We start from the raw sequence: 18,216 nt of genomic DNA, 5'->3' as shown, positions 1-18,216 counted from the left end.
GTGTACAGATGTCCCTAGTGGCCAGAAGAGGGCGTAAGATCCCCTGGGAGTTAAGGAAATTTTGAGTTATCCAATTTAGGTGCTGGAAACCAAACTGGAGTTATCACCCCAGCCCTTAGACATGGCATACTTGTCAATCACTTTTGGAAGCTGAAAGGCTAAGTGGCTAACAGCTCTCGAGCTGAAATTCAGGTCCCTTCCCATACAAGTGTCAGTCTCACTCCCATCTCTCATCCTGTCTTTCTATAGGTAAGGTTTCTTTGTTCTCATTGTCACTAAGTTTCTTGAGGGCAGAATCCACTCTCGACACAGGTTTGGATACATATAATACAGATCACAGCTCACAAACAGACTTAGTAGTTTTAACTGATTATTTGCATTTAGGCAATTTAAAATTAGGTCCAGATGGACTGTTGTGTTGTGTTTTTTGCTTTTGGGTTTTTTTTTCATATCAACACAAAAAAAGGAGCTACTTGGAGGTACAGTAATAAGTCTTTTGATTCCTATCATAGATGATGCCTCAAGGAGGAATTTGTTCTACTGAAGAAGGTGGAACTACTCTAGAAATGAGGGTTTTGCAATCTGAGGCATAAAAGGAGAGTGAAGAACCATCTGGCATTCGGGAGTAGGCAGGGAGCATGCTGTTACATCACACCTAGCACAGAGCACGTGGTGCTAGCGAAACTGTTCCACTTTGTAGTTTGTATGCAGTTATTTGGCTTTGTAGTCACCTAAATCTTCAACCTAATCATATGTTTGCATAATTACATATATTCAAATGATATTGAAATACATTTAAATCATTACTAGGAATCAATAGAAGTTATTTTATTAAGGATCCAGCATTCAATATTGAAACAGATGACTTTACACAGGCAGGACTGGGATAGGTAAGCAGGAAGGCATCCTGGAAAGAGGAACAAGATAAGGGCACAGAGGGAAATCAGAGCCGTCTGACATGCTTGACGTCATATTCAAACCTGGGAAGGGCTCAAGCGTGGAAAAACAGAGTCATGGGAAATAGGCAGAGGCAGAGTAGAAACCAAAGCACACAGAATCTTTAATACCATGCTAATAATTAGGGTGGTGCTCTGAAAGGAATCGGAACCACCAGGGACTTCTGAGAAGCTACTGATAAGATCAAAGCTGTCAGTCAGAAGGCTGTAGAGGCTGAAGGAATGCAGGTAGGAAGACAAGGTCAGAGACTATTGCAGCAGACAGACTCAGGTAAAAATGGAAAAGGAGGGTGGTGCAGACCGCATTCCAAAAGAGGAGTAGCAAGCCTCAGGGAACAGTAGCACAGGAAGAGAAGGTGCCCAAGTTGACAGGTATTGGCCTACAATACCAAAATCTGGTTTTATGTATGAAATATTTTTGCCAAGAAAGCAAGAAGTTAAACATCTGGGTACCTGGCACCCTCTGTAAGAGTTGAAGTATTACAGCACCATGGCAGGTCTTCTCATCTGCCTATGAGCATGAACTTTGTAACAGCTCAACACCATTAACCTAGGAATTCAAAGACAAAACCCAGGATCACGGGCACAAAGTATGACCAAGGCAGCAGACTACGCTACAACAAAATAGGAAGACCACAATCGCTAACAGGAGAGCAGTTACATATCTGTGGAATAGATTAGAATAAAACAGGCCAAAATAACTAGACTGCTTTATTTGATGGCAAATGTTTAAAGACTGTTTTCTCTAACTCTTATTAGCTTCCCAAAGACTGTTCCATTCCAAGATATGTGGAGCCTGAAAAGCCATAGAGTTGGCAGTCTATAAATACTTGTTAAATGAATTACATGTGTTTAAGAACCAGATGTTGTGACTAACTTCAAGTAAAGCCCAGTCCACAAATGATACTCAGAAATCAAAGAAGCTGATGAACATGTGCTAGGTCTGATCATCAGTACTTAACATTATTAATGAGAGGGTAAGCTATAAGATCATAATTCCCTTCTAGATGCAATAAAAAGTATGCTGAAACTTTGGATTAGAAAAATATTAGTTATGAAAAACATGTCATGATCAATCATTTCAAGTTCAGTTACTATAAACTTCATCATCTGACTCTTAGCATCCTCACACTTTACAAAAGTCTCAATTAGTTTGGGCTGTTCTGACACCAGAAACAGATTAGGCAGTTTTGAAAATGAAGTATCTATTCCTCCCAGGTCCAGAAGCTGGACATCCATGAGGAGAACCCGTCACTGTCTACTTCCATCCTGTGATGAAGGCCTGATGCCCCTGCAAAACTCCAGCCCTTCAGACCTCCGTGGGTCCCATGCTTAGTCATTACATTGGGAATCCAGATTTTAGCAAGAACGATGGAAGACACAGCATTCATCCAAAGAGCAACTGCCCTTTATTTATGTCCAACAAAGTCATTTCATCATGAAAGTCAACCCAAGAAAACAGTCATAAAAACATTATGAGGGCACTTCTAGCCAGACCTGAATGATCTTATCATCAAAGGGACTTCACTTGAAAGTCCTTTCACACATGTAGAAATAGAAGATTGATTGTCACTGATTATAATTTTGGGTCAGTCCTCAGGAAGTAAATGTTTCCATGTAGGATAACACTGAACTATTTTTCCTCAAAATGTCCTACTCAAATTAGTCTCCAGATTCAGATCAGAAATTTATAACATAACAATATTTAAGCATGAGAGACATTGACAAATATGTATGTGTACACAGGTGAATGTAAAAAAAATAATGAGGACTCACTTTATACAAGGTGCTTGTTAAACCTTCTTGATAAGATTACACTAAGTTTCATGAATGTGAAGAAAAAGACAAGGCTTGAAAAGTACTTATGAGGAGGATAACTGCAAAAATGTCAGGCAAATCATTTCCTCTAGGATTGTGCTTTTCATAATGTGGACTGGCCTATGGGCCTGCAGCATCTGGATCCCCTGGGAGCTTGAGAAAAAAAAATGCAGAATCTGGACCACATCCTATACCTTGTGAGTGACAGTCTGAATCTGAGAGCTTAATCACATCTAAGGATGCTTGTTATAAGTCTAAGAAAAGCAGTTCTAAAAAAATGGGGTTGGCACTTGTGATATATCAGGGATGGCTAAGAGGAAGAATTTCAGGAGAAAAAAAAAACTGTTTACAAAAAAGAGACCTAACTTCAGAGCAGACGACAGAGAATATAATATTCAAGGGCTGGAGAGAGGGCTCTGTCGACAGGAACCTGAGTTCTATTCTCAGAATCCACATTAAGTGTCCAACAGCAACCTGTAGCTCCAGAAGGAACCACTGACAACTATATTCATATGCTCATACCACCACACAGACACACACAAACACACACACACACACACACACACACACACACACACACACACACACACACACAGGGGGGGGAAATATATATACATGCACATGTATATTTTTTTTGTATATATATTTAAAAAGAAGATAATGTTTTGTTTTGAAATCTGCTGGTCTGTTGGTGTGGGTTTTTTCTTTTCCTTTTTGTACTTAGAAGAATAATGGGGAAAGAAGCAGATATGAGGAGTGTCATCCAGATGGAGATGGAAGAATATCCAAGTGGCCTACTTTCCCAGGCAACCCTCTTGGCAAAGCCTACAAGCTTGGGAGGTAATCAGTAGCAAAGGCAGAAGGCAGATGGGGACAAGCAAGGCAGAGTCAGACCTCTCTTCATTTCTCCTGTGGGCCAAAGTTCTAGAGGTAACCAGCAGGACAAGGGAAAAGTTCCATGCAGTCTGGTGGAAAAGTGTGGCTAGGAAGGGCTGAACTTGCAGCTCCCAACTTCACAGAACCTGTGAGCAATGGGCAGAGTGTGCGATTCCTGAGGGTCGAAATGACCAGAAAATGCAGAGCACTCAAGACAGTTCAGAGCTTGGATCCGCCATAATGACCCTGCACAACAGGATGCCTGAGACAAGCAGTAACTGGGGAGGACATAGCATCCACAACAGTCAGTTGAGACAGAAAGAGAGGCTTGTCCAGCTGAAGCAGAAACAAGACATAGTGGACTAGCAGGTGCAGTGACAATTCCATGGGGTTTTCCAATAGGCAAGAATTACCCTAGCTGCCACTGATGACATCTCAACATGAAAGTCAATAAGGATCCCCAGTATAGTACCAGGAACTTCCACAACTAACAACATACCAAAGATTGATGGTACCATAAACTATGGAAGGAAAAAAGTGGGGGGAGGAAAAAGTGTCTAAACAAAGGATGAGAAATGTTGTCTTCAGCCTTGAACATATGGTGTTAGGAACCTTAGAAAACCCTAACCTCTCCTTACATTCCACAGGACTGACTGGAGAGTGGAACCATCCCAATATGCACAAGGCTCACTCAGGTGATGCAATGTCCCATGAGCACTATTGGAAAGTAGCTACAAGGGGACATACTCTACTGTGAGATGGCATCAGGACATTTTGAACAGCAGACCCCTCAACTTTTCAAGCTATGTAGACAGGGATTAAAAATCTGGAAAATGAAAGAGTCAAACAAGCAAACTTAAGGGTTTAGAAATGGTTTCCAGCAATGACAATGGCACCATTAAAAGGTCAGCATTAATATAAATTAATATAAAAGGCAGGCTAGGTTATCACTGATCAGATGAAATGAGGATATAGAAGGAGCACAGAGAAATATGGAAACGCCCAACCAAATTATGAAGTATTTCCTCCCAGAGGAGAGAAAAGACACAAGACATTAGCTCTTTAAATAAATACCGATAGGTGTGGCTACATGAGTGTCTGTTATACTTCTCAAGGTTCCAGATCTGTGAAAAAAGTATTTAATTTAAAGCCACTTCATTAAAAAATCCATAGTCTAGTGAGATATGGTGGCAAATGTCTAACTTCCAGCTTATTTTAGAGAAGCTGAAATAGGAAGGTTCAAAGCCTATCTGGGATATACAGGGAGTTCAAGGCCAACCTGGGCGATTGGAGACTCCAACTCAATAAAAGAGGGTTTATGTAGGGATATAACTCTGTATATCCTGGTATATCCTCTGTATATAACCTTGCTAAACATTCATGAACACGTCAGTTCAATATGCAAAAAAACCTACCCATAATTGACTAAAGGAAAAAAATCTATCCATAATTGACTAAATTATGAAAATGTAAAAGCAAAACCAGAAATAATCTAGTATTATGAAAAAGATTTAAAATCAGTAAAAAATATATGAACGGCTTTCTTTGCCTCATATTACTTTAATACTAGCATGAGTTGAAAATGTCTAAGGACCGGGACACAGGGGTCTTGAAGAAGTGTGAGGATGCCAGAAAGGATGGAGGTGAGAGGCACAGCTGCTGAGGCAGATGAGGATGAAGGAGAAGGCAGATGCAGAGTGCAAGTCTCCCATCAAGAGAGCAAATTTACCAACCAGCCAGGACACATCCTGGATACAAATTGTTCCAAGTGACTGCAAAGATCTGTGAAAAATCAAGTCACTGATGTATGTTTATAACATATAAAAATGAATTTTAAGTCTTAAAATTGAATTAACCTCAGAACCACTAATCATATAAGAGTTTTCTTCTAATTCCCATTGTATTATAATGATCTCACTACAGCTTTACTTACATGGCTTGTGCCTGTAAAACACCGTGATACACAGAATTAGTACACATTAAGAATGCCAAATAATTTCTTGAGTTCCTTATATATTCTGGATATCAGTCCTCTGTCAGATGTGGGGTTGGTGAAGATCTTTTCCCATTCTGTAGGTTGTCGCTTTGCCTTGTTGACCGTATCCTTTGCTCTACAAAAGTTTCTCAGTTTCAAGAGGTCCCACTGATTGATTGTTTCTCTCAGTGTCTGTGCTACTGGTGTTCTATTTAGGAAGTGGTCTCCTATGCCAATGCGTTCAAGACTACTTCCTACTTTCTCTTCTAGCAGGTTCAGAGTAGCTGGATTTATGTTGAGGTCCTTGATCCACTTGGACTTAAGTTTTGTGCACGGTGATAGATATGGACCTATTTGCAGCCTTCTACATGTTGATATCCAGTTATGCCAGCACCATTTGTTGAAGATGCTTTCTTTTTTCCATTGTGCACTTTTGGCTTCTTTGTCAAAAATTATATGTTCATAGGTGTGCGGATTCATGTCAGGGTCTTCAATTCGATTCCATTGGTCCACATGTCGGTTTTAATGCCAGTACCAAGCTGTTTTTATTACTGTAGCTCTATAGTAGAGCTTGAAGTCAGGGATCGTGATGCCTCCAGAGATTGTTCTATTGTACAGGATTCTTTTGGCTATCCTGGGTTTTTTGTTTTTCCATATGAAGTTGAGTATTATTCTTTCTAGGTCTGTGAAGAATTGTGTTGGTATTTTGATGGGTATTGCATTGAATCTGTAGATTGCTTTTGGTAAGATTGCCATTTTTACTATGTTAGTCCTGCCTATCCATGAGCATGGGAGAGCGGGAGATCCCAGCTGGATCAACAACAGAGAGGGAGAACAAGGAATAGGAGACCATGGTAAATGAAGACCACATGAGAATAGGAAGAAGCAAAGTGCTAGAGAGGCCCACAGAAATCCACAAAGATACCCACACAACAGACTGCTGGCAATGGTCGAGATACAACCCGAACTGACCTACTCTGGTGATGGGATGGTCAAACACCCTAATTGTCGTGCTAGAAACCCCATCCAACGACTGAGGGATCTGGATGCAGAGATCCATGGCTAGGCCCCGGGTGGATCTCTGGGAGTCCAATTAGCGAGAATGAGGAGGGTTTTTATGAGCGAGAATTGTTGAGACCAAGGTTGGATAAAGCACAGGGACAAATAGCCAAACGAGTGGAAACACATGAACTATGAACCAATGGCTGAGGGGCCCCCAACTGGATCAGGCCCTCTGAATGGGTGAGACAGTTGATTGGCTTGATCTGTTTGGGAGGCATCCAGGCAGTGGGACCGGGTCCTGTGCTCATTGCATGAGTTGGCTGTTTGAAACCTGGGGCCTATACAGGATTGCTTGGCTCGGCCTGGGAGGAGGGGACTGGACCTGCCTGGACTGAGTCTACCAGGTTGATCTCAGTCCGCGGGGGAAGACTTTGCCCTGGAGGAGGTGGAAATGGGGGGTGAGCTGGGGGGAAGGGGAGGGGGACGGGAGGGGGGAGAACAAGGGAATCCATGGCTGATATGTAGAACTGAATTGTATTGCAAAATAAAAATTAAAAAAATTAAATAAAAAAAAAAGAATGCCAAATAAAAGGCAACTTTAAAGAAGGAGAATTACAATATAGATTAGGTAAATAAATTCCAAAAATAAAAGCTCAAGACCCAGCCTTAGGAGGGTAATGCAAGCAGGGCGCATTCCTTCTAACTCCAGGCTGAACCTGAAGGGACTCTCAACAGTTTATCAAAAGCACCAACACTAACAGGTTTAACAACTCATAATTTAAAATAAAGGCTACTACCACTTTTCAACAGATACCTCTCCTCCCCCCAAAAGTAAATTTACGGTAGGTCTAGAGTTTTATTTTTTTAAAAAACCTCGGGAATCCAATGGTGGGATGCTTTGCTCAACCTTGACGCAGGGGGAGGAGCTTGGTCCTACCTCAACTTGATGTGCCAGGCTTTGCTGACTCCCCATGGGAGGCCTTACCCTTTCTGGGGAGTGGATGGGGGTAGGGTGGGGGGAAATGGGGGGAGCAGGAGGAGGGGAAGGAAGGGGAAACTGTGGTTGGTATGTAAATGAATAAAAATTTAAATAAAAATATAATAAAATAAAAATATCTCAGGAATCAAAAATATGGTAATTTTCAGAATAATTTAAAATGTTTTGAATATAATCAACTCCCCCAGGGAAAGGCACATTCTTTTGAATCTGTCCAAAGGATGTTTCAAATGATGTCCAAAGCTTTACAGGTTTGTTTTATTTCAAAAACAAGGAAGAAAGGAAGGAAGGAAGAAATGAAGGAAAGAAGAGAGGGAAAGAGAGAGAAATCTAAAATGAAAATAAGCAAAAAAAAAAATCACAGCATTTATTTTATCAATGAGTAATAACATGGAAGAGAAATACTGTAAAACCATTTATGAAGTCTTCCAATTTCTTAAAATTCATCTCACAAATGTTTCCCTGGTGTGATACCAGAGAAGAGACTGTTAACTGAAATCCAAGGTCCACGAGGAATCAGTGGTAGGAGCAGAAAATAGTAATTGAAATTGATTTTTACCTCTAGAAGTTCTTGCTATGTACACATCTTTGCTAAGAAAGTCAACAAAACGACTAATGTATAAGACAGTAAACGGCTCAAATTATAAGGCGGGGCTGAAACTCCAGTGTCTATAACAGTTTCTATTAGGAACTCATGTGCCATTTTCTGAGAACTTCAGTACATTAACTTATTCTGTCCCCAGCCCCATGAGCTAGATATATTTATTATTCAGTGTTTATTTAAAAAAAATGGAAGCTTAAAGAATGTGGACTGCTTAAGGTCTCAAGAAAAACAATTGCCCTGGGAGTTCTTGATCATCTGGCCTCATTCTGGAGACCTCCCTGCAAAGCTCAATAAACCAAGGGGACGAACACTATTCACAGGTAGCATAGGACCCACTTGGATGCTATATCGCACAGAGCTCACAGGCAATTAGTATCAAATATGCTCAGAAAAACATAACAGAAATTGGCAAATTTATAGTCATAGGCATTCTGTAACACTAAAAGCCCCCAAACTGAACTGCATCCCCATACTATTAATTCTATTCTCTTTCTCCCCTTTTTTGCCTATGGAAATTTTGGTATTTAATATAAATATATTACTTCTCTAAACATGACTGGTAAGCCTAAGACTGATAAGAAAAGCATAGAGCATACTTTATAAATGCCACCAATAATAATCCCTACCAATTAAAGACAAGGAACACAAAAAGAAGACACTGGGGGTGAGTTCTCAGCATACCCTGCTGGTCATCACATTACCCTAGGTGACACACAGCTATGATAGGACATGCCTCCTTATGTGGCTGCATGCATTTTATACAGTCAAACATGAAGAAGCCATGTAACAGTATTGTCCAAAACAAAGTACTGAGAATAAACACCAACAAAAGACATTCCCTCCTATCACTTTATTTACCAAGAGTCACACAGTAGTTTTCTGATCATGTAACAAGTCTACCACCAACTAACTTTTATAGCTATGTAAGGAGTAACATAATGAGTTTTAGTTACTCCAACCAGCAAGATGTGTGTGTGTGTGTGTGTGTGTGTGTGTGTGTGTGTGTGTGTGTGTATGTGTGTGATAAATGGGGACACAGTGGGTCAAAATTTATTCAAATTACCCCAGATACAACACAGATGTGTCAATTCTTTCCACATAAGGCCTACTAGTCAAACTTAATGTTGACTCATATATGTATTCACTTTACCAATAATGAAGAGAAGGGTACTACAGGCCATCCCATCAGAGGGTAAACAAGTCCCACGGGATTCATTCTCTGAAAGCCAAACCCACAGAGCAAGGCAAACAACATTTTTTTTTTAAGTCTGCAATTTCAGTATGGTGCAATCAGGAAGAAATAATTAATTTAAACTAGATGACCACGAAAAACCTCACCAACCGGGAGGAGGAGAGAGAAAAGCTAATCTTTCACATTACAATTTGAGTATAGTATCAGGGGTCAATACAGGATGTCAGAAACCAGTGATTTTAGGATTCCATAGTTATATAAATTACAACAACCACTATCCATTTCACAGTATTATACATACAATTTCAATGAAGGTAGCTGGCTGATGGGAGCTGCTGTAACACACACCCGACACAACACAGTCCAAACTGTCCTGGTGTGCTCTATTACACACTATATGGAGTTCTCGCCTAGCAAGGGTTCAGAAGAAACACAGAAGCACGATCACTTTCTTTAAAAGTCCTCTTACAAGTACCCGAGTTCTCACGCACACTCTGTCGGGACACACAGGAACTGTGAAGGCAGCACAGAACAATAGCATGGAAAGGAAGGCCATTTTGCTAGGAACAAGAGTAAAGGGAACCCTTATTACACAGACTTAGAAAGCTTATTGAGTTGGGTCCTGTGAAGAGCCAACTTACAAACCACAACTTGTATATTCAGATGAAAAAACTTCATGTTTTTATGCATTATAATAATAGTAACAGATCACGATTATTACACTATTGCAGCAGTATTTTGTTTGGGTTAGCTTTTTCCTCCTTGCTGAGTATAATCAAATGAGAAACATACTTTTCACAAGTATGTTGTGAAAAAAAGTGAAATAATGCTATAAGACCATCAAAGCTCTATGAACAAGAAACAATGTTGTGACTACCAGCTGCCAACACGTGCTACCATCCATTAAGGAGAGAAGAGCAAAGGGCAGAGTGCAGCATCTCTCGGTGCAGACCCTCCGCAGACTGCTCCCTGGACCTGGTGCCATTTGGGAGTGCTAGAGAAGGATTCCTTTTTCCTGCTCCCTATGTACTCCATTTTGAATGGGTGGGTGGCAGGGTGTATCTAGAGCTGATGACCTCTTCTTGTCCCATCATTACATTCTGGAACTGACAACTTGTTATTTGTTTGTTTGTTGGGCAGGTCCACAAACTGCTGGTGATACCTGCAATCTCACCCACACCCAATCAGAAGCTTTGGCATTTCCACTAGTGGTGTGAGGGCAGAGGTTCTGGAGATGACGATGGGGTGAAGACATTTTATATGCAGAATAGACTTGAATCTTTGGGAGCTACACACTTGGCTGTGGTAGGTTCAGTAAAAGTCAAGCCCCATCCTTAGAACCTGTGAATGTTGCCTTATCTGGTAAAATTAACTTTGCAGGTATAATTATAAATATTAAAGTGGGTCTGTTAGCCTGGAATTTCTAGGAGAGCTTGATATAATCATAAAGTTGTAATAAGTGAAAAAGAGAAGCAGGGGAGGAAATCCCCACGGGCCACTGCTGGTTCTGAAAGCGTAGAGGGCTGCTATAAGTCAATGAAAACATACAGCTGCCCCTAGAGTGTGTAAGGAAAGTCAGAAAGCAAAGCAACCCCTAGGATCTCCCGAAGAGACATCCTGCCCACATCCTTTTTAATCCAATGGAAACCCATTTGGAAATTCTACCCTCCAGAAGCCCATATTAAAGCTGCTACAGGTTGAAGCCATTTAATATAAACGAATAAACATTTACTTTAAAATTATTTCCTTCTTTTTGTGTTAAGATGTCTAACCATCATTTAACAAATTATGGCAAAATGCAGCCTGCGCATAATGAGTGCTCAGTTAACCTTAGTTCAAAGGCTCAAATGCCACCTGGGATCTGAACTTCACCCATGCTTTACCCCAGGGAATCACAGGCTGGGTAAACCATGCTAAGACATGTGACCAAGGAACATGTGACCTAAGAATATGACCAATACACTCCATTCCTCTCACGTGAATTTGTTGGTCTTAAATGCTCCCAGGCAATGAGAACAAACAACAAAATAAAAATTCAGATTCTGGCTGGGTACTCAACTTCATGTTTAAAGGCTTACAATCAACGTTTGTAGGCTTTACCAAATTCTAGAAGGTGTCTATTCCATTTCCAAAGTCACTCACTCGATCCTATAAGGCAGGCCTTATGGTTCCTGCTCTTGATACTTTTCATAAGCCTCAGGTTCTAAATGAAAAGAGCCCCAAATAAACATTTAAGCAGAAGATCTACTTCTACCAAAATACAAAAAATAAAAATAAACACGCCTAGGTCACCGGGACAGCTGAGCAATAGATTCTGCTGCAATACACTGCCAGTATCACTTTCTAGCACTTATTATTATAATACGCTGAGTGGAAAATTAAATATTACAACCTTGGACTTGCTTTTGGATACCATTCACTTACTTTTAGTCTCATATTTTTACTAGTTCTTTATCTTTAACTGGCTGCAGATACTGGGAATTTATGAAGAACATATTCCAGCATAATTTTACATAATTTAGCACACATTTACACATGACAAAGTAGAGGGACAGTGAAGAAAGTGCAGAACACGAAGAAAATATGAGGACTTGGCCCCCTACTGTGTTCACGGCAGTTGGACTCAGGCGGGGGTGAAAGGCTAAACACTGGACATCAACCTCAAATAGGCTTCATCTGTGTTAACGCTTCCTTTAGGAGGAGTAGAAACCCTGAGAAGATGGAGGTGGAGGGAGGCTGGGTCTAAAACAAAAGTTCACTCTGCAGGCAATGCAGAAGGCAAGAAAGGTTTCAGATGCAGCTGATGGCATAGGAAAGAGGGCCACAGGGAGAGGCTGAAAGGAAGGAGCAGAAAATCTTTAGCAATGAGGCTGTGTGAGGCAGAGGCCCTGGGGGTAGAGGGTCGCGTTGGGTGAGCAGTGGAGGATTGAAGAAAAACTCAACAGATTCAAAACACAGTTACCCAAGCAGTGGCTTCCATTAGAATAACCACTAATGCAAATCGACCAGGAACCGAGAAACACACAGTTCAGCTGGAAACGGCAGGTCTACTTGTCCAAGGAAATAGCCTTTCTGATAACCGAGGCTCTGGGCCAACAGTAAGAAAAAAGATAAAGCAATGCAAAATTAAAAGCCTGACCAAGCCAGAATTTCTCAACTAGGGAATTCACTGTGCAAGTGCAAAGGAAGTGGAAGGCTGACGGTGGAGAGCCATCAGCAGAAGACTTCCCCCAGGTCTGTAATTAAACCACGCTAAGGGGGGGGGGGGGGGGGGGGCTGTGGACTGTGATTTGCTCGTTTGTTTGTGAAAGTGGGTACAGTGATAAGGAGGACTGCAGTGATGGAGAAAATAAACTCCGAGCATTGCAAATGAACAATTAATTCATGAAAATTGTACTGTTTTAATCTAGTACATCTTATCTTAGAAAAATCATCACCCAATTTAATTCAATAAATACCAGGAGTACAGCATAGTCTAACTGAAAGACATCTTAGTTATAACCATACGGCCCTTAAAATTATGAATTCCAGCATCTCAAAGATGTAACAAAAAAAAAAAAAGGCACTTTCCCCTGAAACAATTATCCATGCATAGTGGCAAGGATTCTAAGTATACACCCATTCATGGAAACCTCTTAATTTATTCAAATACTAAAAGCTGAAAAGTAAAGTGAAAGATTTAAGTGAACAAAACCCCAACTTGATCCCCTCAGGTCAGTAGACCAGACTCGGTCCTCTCTATTTGCTTAATTCACTGTACTTAAGGAACAGTGAATATCAGACACCCAGCACCCAAATAATTACTAATTATTTACAAATCTCATTCAAGAATCTTCTTTTAAACATGTTTCAGATATTTAAAAAGGCATATTCTTTCATGAAAAATGTAATGCAACCAGACAGACTTTTAAATTTTTTATGCTTTAAGTATTTTTAAGTAAATTGTTGAAAAAAAAACTGAAGATAAAGATACCCTCCTAAAAATTAAAGTGACATTGGTCGCAGGTTACCTAGATACCATTTTACTTCTCACTCGACCAGCTTCTATGTGTGCTGTGGAGCAACTTGCACACAGTCTTAAGTAACCAAACTTGGATCAAAGGTCAGAATTCACGGCTAAAGTCTGATTTTGGGGGGGAAATATTTCGAGTATTACACGAATTAACATTTGTGAAATAAGTACACCAGCTTTTTTTTTTTTTTTTTAAATAGGAACAAGGTGTCAGAACTCTGGCAAAGGATAGGACAGTGTAGAAGTGAGACAAAGGATGGAGGGAAAAAAGAGCGGTACACTGGAATTCTAGACAAAAGACACACTTGTAGGGAAAAGGAAAAACTCAAAGCTAGAAACAACACTTAAGGAACCCATTTGCCTTTGTTGGTTTGTTTTTTTTATCATTTTGGAATCTTTCTAATGCACTGGTTTGGAGGAATAAGAACGACATGGCTTCTGCAAATCAGGACTCTGGTACATCTCTCATGACCTCACCGTGGATTGTTAGAGAGATCAACTTCAGGTGTATGCTACACACTGAACTCTATTTATTATTAATCTAAAACAGTGGTTCTCAGCAGAGGCTACATTTCTGCCTCCAGGGGGAGTTTGGCAACATTTGGGGAGATTAGAACCTTGGGGCAGCCATTGTCATTTCCTGGGTGGAGGTCAACATCGTTGCTTGACATTCTACAGCACACAGGACACCCTAACCGACAAAGAATTATCAAGTTCAAAACGCCAACGGTGTTAAAAAGAAATACCATGCTCTCTGTACCCTGCAGAAGCAAAAATCCTACTTCTCAACCCTTTCATGGTTGTCTAGTTAAAGATAAGCCACACCAAGAGCATCTCATTTTAGAACTGCTTTAAATATGGTGGATGGCAGCTCCAACTAAGAACTATGGTGCAATCCACTAGGAGATTCAGAGCAGGTGCACTGAAATCACAGGAAAAGGATTTTCTAATTCCTTTACTTCATGTTTATTGTAAGTCACCCAACGGGCCTCTACATGGTTCAGTATCGAGTTGTGTCTCTTCCGTGGTCAATACTCTAAAAACGCACTGACCTCATGAAAACACAGTATCTTTTTAATAGAAAAACTCAGGCCAATCTTATTTACAGGGAGAGATTTATGGGGGAGGCTGTAGAGGGTGAAAAATACCACCCAGCTCTTTAAAATGCAAAGTTATTTCACAGTTTGCTTGCAAAATGAGTCAGATCATTATTACTTTTAGTCATGCCAAGTTTGCTTCTTCTAAGCCTACTAGTAATGGAGAAAGAAAGAAATAACCACCATCTTTCTGCAGTCGTTAAACCAATGAAACAGGAGCTTACTAAAAAGCAGATTTGTGCAGTAATATTTCTCTTTTATCACAACTGTTAGAAAAAGACAAGCAATCGCTGGAAGTGCAAATGAAGATTCTAAGAAATCTGTCATCTACCTAAATACCTAGAGTGTGGGAGGAAAACAAACAAAAGGAAATCCTGACTCACAAATCTGAAAGCCATAACCTGTGAATATTTTCCTAATACATCGCTCTATCAAAATCTGGATTCACTCCCCCCCACCCCGCCGTTCAAAAAACTGGAAGAAAAACGTCCACATCAGCTTTCAGCAAAACAGTGTTAAGAATGAATAAAAAAGCCTGACGTGCACTTGTCCAACCTCACTGGAGCAAGCACCGCAGCGGAGAGAGGACCCTGGAGTGGAGGATGAGCACCCTGGCACCTGTCAGGGCTGTTTTTCCCCGCGAAGCATCTTCGTCTCCTACTATGCAAGCAAACGTAAGCCAACTTTGGTAGTTTCCATCCCCCACCCAGGCAAAATCCAGCATCCAGCGCAGCTCTTGTCCTTACGCAGGAAAATCTACTCAGCGCCCTTTCCCACTCACTGAGTCGCCATATGAAGTTGACAGGCGAGATCACTGGGACCCCACAGAGGCCACACAAAAGGCGCCCCGAGGCCACCCAGCGTGGCACTTTCCCGGCGTGGGCAAAGCACAACGCCGCACCACACCTCTCACCGCGGGGTGTCGGTGGAAAGGGGGTCCTCCTCGGCTTTTAGGTTCAGAATTGTCCCTCATCTAGGGAAGGCAGAGCTCAACTTCAAAGACAGGGTTCCCACGCGTTCCGCCGCCCAGCCACGCTCCGCGTTGCCCGTGGGGTCGCGCGACAGTCACCGCCGCGGCCGAGAAGCCGCCTGCGCTGTGCAGGGGCTGGGATGCCGCGCTCGCTCCCCGCTGTGCCCCGGCCCGGGCCCCGTCCCCACGGCCCCGCTCACCCAGCAGCAGCAGCTTGACCTCGCGCGCCGCCTTCTCGCCATCCTCCCGGAGGTTGCGGTCGATCATCTTGCTGCGCTCCACGGCCGCCTTGTCCTCGGCGCTCAGTGTGCAGCCCATGGTGGCCGAGCGTCGCCGCGCCCTCGGCGCCGGGGCCGGCTGGCAGCGCGGGCAGAGGCTGGCCGGGAGGGAGGCGGCCCCGCTGCGTCCGCGGCTCCGGCAAGCTGGAGGCAAGGTCTGCGAGCCCGCACGCCGCCGCCTCGGGCGGCCGTCCCCGCCGGCGACACTCGGCGATCCGCGCCTGCCGCCGCCGCCGCCGCCGCCGCCGCCGCCGGTGGCCGAGCCGCAGCAGCTCCCAGCCCGCGCGAGCTCGGCGTCCGCGCCGCCGCGGCCCCGCCCCTGCCCGCCCCGCGACCACTCCCCGCGCGCGCGCCCGCCCGCCCGCCCGCCCGCGCACGTGCCCTCGGACAGCGCCCCCTCCGACGGCCGCGCGCCCGCGTCATCGCAGACCTCGGCGCTTCCCGCGCGTGCCCCCGAGGCGCCCCGGGCGCCCGCCGACCTCTCCGGCCAGAGCCGGGAGCCCCCCACTCCTCATTTCCCCCCTCTTGAGACCGCTGCCCGGATCGGGGCGTACCTGTCCCTTATGGGTGCCGGTGGGACGGTTGCCAAAGTTGCTGCGAGCAAGAACAGAACGGCAGTCCTGGGCATTTGAGCATGCCCGGCGCCTGCAGCCAAGCAAGGGTTTGCAAAATGTGTGGGCTTGTGTGAAGGACCGTGGGAAAGGGAGCGAAATGAGCGTGGGGCCCTGTGGAAACCGAGGTGGGGACGGTGAGCAACCACAGGGAATCGTGGAGGGAGTCTTGGGGCTACCTATGTCCACTTCCTCCCTGCCACTTCTTTCTTTTCCTCTAGCTTTCCCTTTGATCTGTGCTCACCTTCCTTTTCATAAGGGAACGCATTTTGAAGGATTTCTTCCTAACCCGAGAAAACGTTTGACAAAGAATCAAAGGATGTGTTTTTAAAATGACAAGAGCAATAGAACGCACAAACAAGTCTCTGTGGTACATGTAATTTCCTAGCGGATTGTGTAGCCATGTTTATGACCGTGTGGGAACTCCTGTGCCCGTGGGCATGTCATTCGTTTTTGCAGGCCTTAGCTTCCTTGCTGGTAAATGAGCAGGTGATACACTGTAGTCCATCCTACCAGGTCCAGGCCTAGGCCTAGGAGGTTTTTCGCCCAGCGTAAGGGGAGGAGCATAGATTTCAGCTCTGGGCTCTCCCTGTCAGTTGCACTGATTACAGAAAAAATGTTGACTAATTAGAACATGGAGCCACTAGCAAAGAAAATGCCTTCCTTGATGAGGTAAAAATTAGGAAATTGCTCTTTGGATCCCATTTGAAAATCGTATTTTCTAAATCTCATTTGGAAAACTGGTCTTGAGTTTGAAGGTTTGTCTGAGCTGACACGGGCACAATAGCTATAGACTGGACCCCTCAGAGCAGGCAGAACTTGTGGGTTCCCATTTTGTTATAGGGTCAGACCTGCTGGGCACAAGACAGGCAATTCTAAGAAACGCCTCAACGTTTCCTACCATTTTTCAAAATAGAACAACAAAAACTGCACACTTTTTTTTTTTTTTTTTTGGCTTGTGACTCCTTCTACCTCCTCTGTATTTCCTGGCACGCTAAATGTTCATCAGGAATTCCAGAATTGATGAAATGAACGTTCAACCCAGTGTGAGTTAGCCATTTGAGCTGTCAGTTAACTGTCCTTCCTGTAAGCTTGGAGCCCAGCTGAAGTGTAGGGCCAGCAGTTCAACCACAGGGGAACCAGGAAGAACAAGTACAGTGTGCTGGGTGAGGTGAAGTTGTAAAGAATTACATGGATTACCCCTTCCCTTTGAAAAGCTTGTCGAGGAGGCGAAGAAACGAAATAAATGGATGGAAGTGAAGCCGAACTTCTCAGAGGACCTGAAACACTGGAGTAGGCAAACGGGAAGAACTTTTGAGGGAGTGAGAACAGAGTGCCAGCGCGGACTTTAAGGATCATGTGCTGGAACAGGCCGCCATAGCGACATAGATGATGAGATGGTTTCAACAACAGGGATGTACTTTGCACATTTCTCAGGTCAAGGAAGGCTAAGACTGAGGGGCCAGTTGATCCAGTGAGGAGTCTCTTCCTGACTTATGCTTGACCACTTTACTAAGTAGAGGAAAGAGAACCAGGAGTGAGTGAGAGAGGGGCATGACCACTTTACTAAGTAGAGGAAAGAGAACCAGGAGTGGGAGAGGGCCAGATTTCTTTCTGCTTTCTCTTCTTTTACCGTCATTGGTGCCGCACCTTCAGGAATTCCTCTATATCCACGTACTTCCCAAAGGCTCTCTGCCTCCCAGTGCCACCACACCGGGTGTTAGGGCTTCAAGCTAAGAGCTTTGAGGAGACATAAACATTCAGTCCAGAATAGGGAATATTTTGTTTCATATGAATATCTAGGCAAAGTATGCATAGAAGGTGACAA

The 18,216-nt window shown here is 43.3% G+C and overlaps 1 protein-coding gene across 1 annotated transcript in view; it reads right to left on the bottom strand.

The window, feature by feature from the left end:
• The window catches only part of Gnai1 (G protein subunit alpha i1), an 82,619-nt gene extending 66,642 nt beyond the window's left edge, over window positions 1-15,977 (bottom strand). The window contains exon 1 of the mRNA XM_052719760.1: window positions 15,700-15,977. Coding sequence (XP_052575720.1) covers window positions 15,700-15,817 — 118 coding nt within the window. The 5' untranslated portion in view covers window positions 15,818-15,977. The remainder of the gene's footprint in view (window positions 1-15,699) is intronic.
• Window positions 15,978-18,216: the final 2,239 nt, after the last annotated feature.

This window comes from Peromyscus californicus, unplaced genomic scaffold (genome assembly GCF_007827085.1).
Source record: "Peromyscus californicus insignis strain IS unplaced genomic scaffold, ASM782708v3 Scaffold_6__1_contigs__length_162567912, whole genome shotgun sequence".
Taxonomy (NCBI): domain Eukaryota; kingdom Metazoa; phylum Chordata; class Mammalia; order Rodentia; family Cricetidae; genus Peromyscus; species Peromyscus californicus.
Note: the sequence above shows the minus strand (reverse complement) of the source record. Positions and strands in the feature narration are given on the sequence as shown.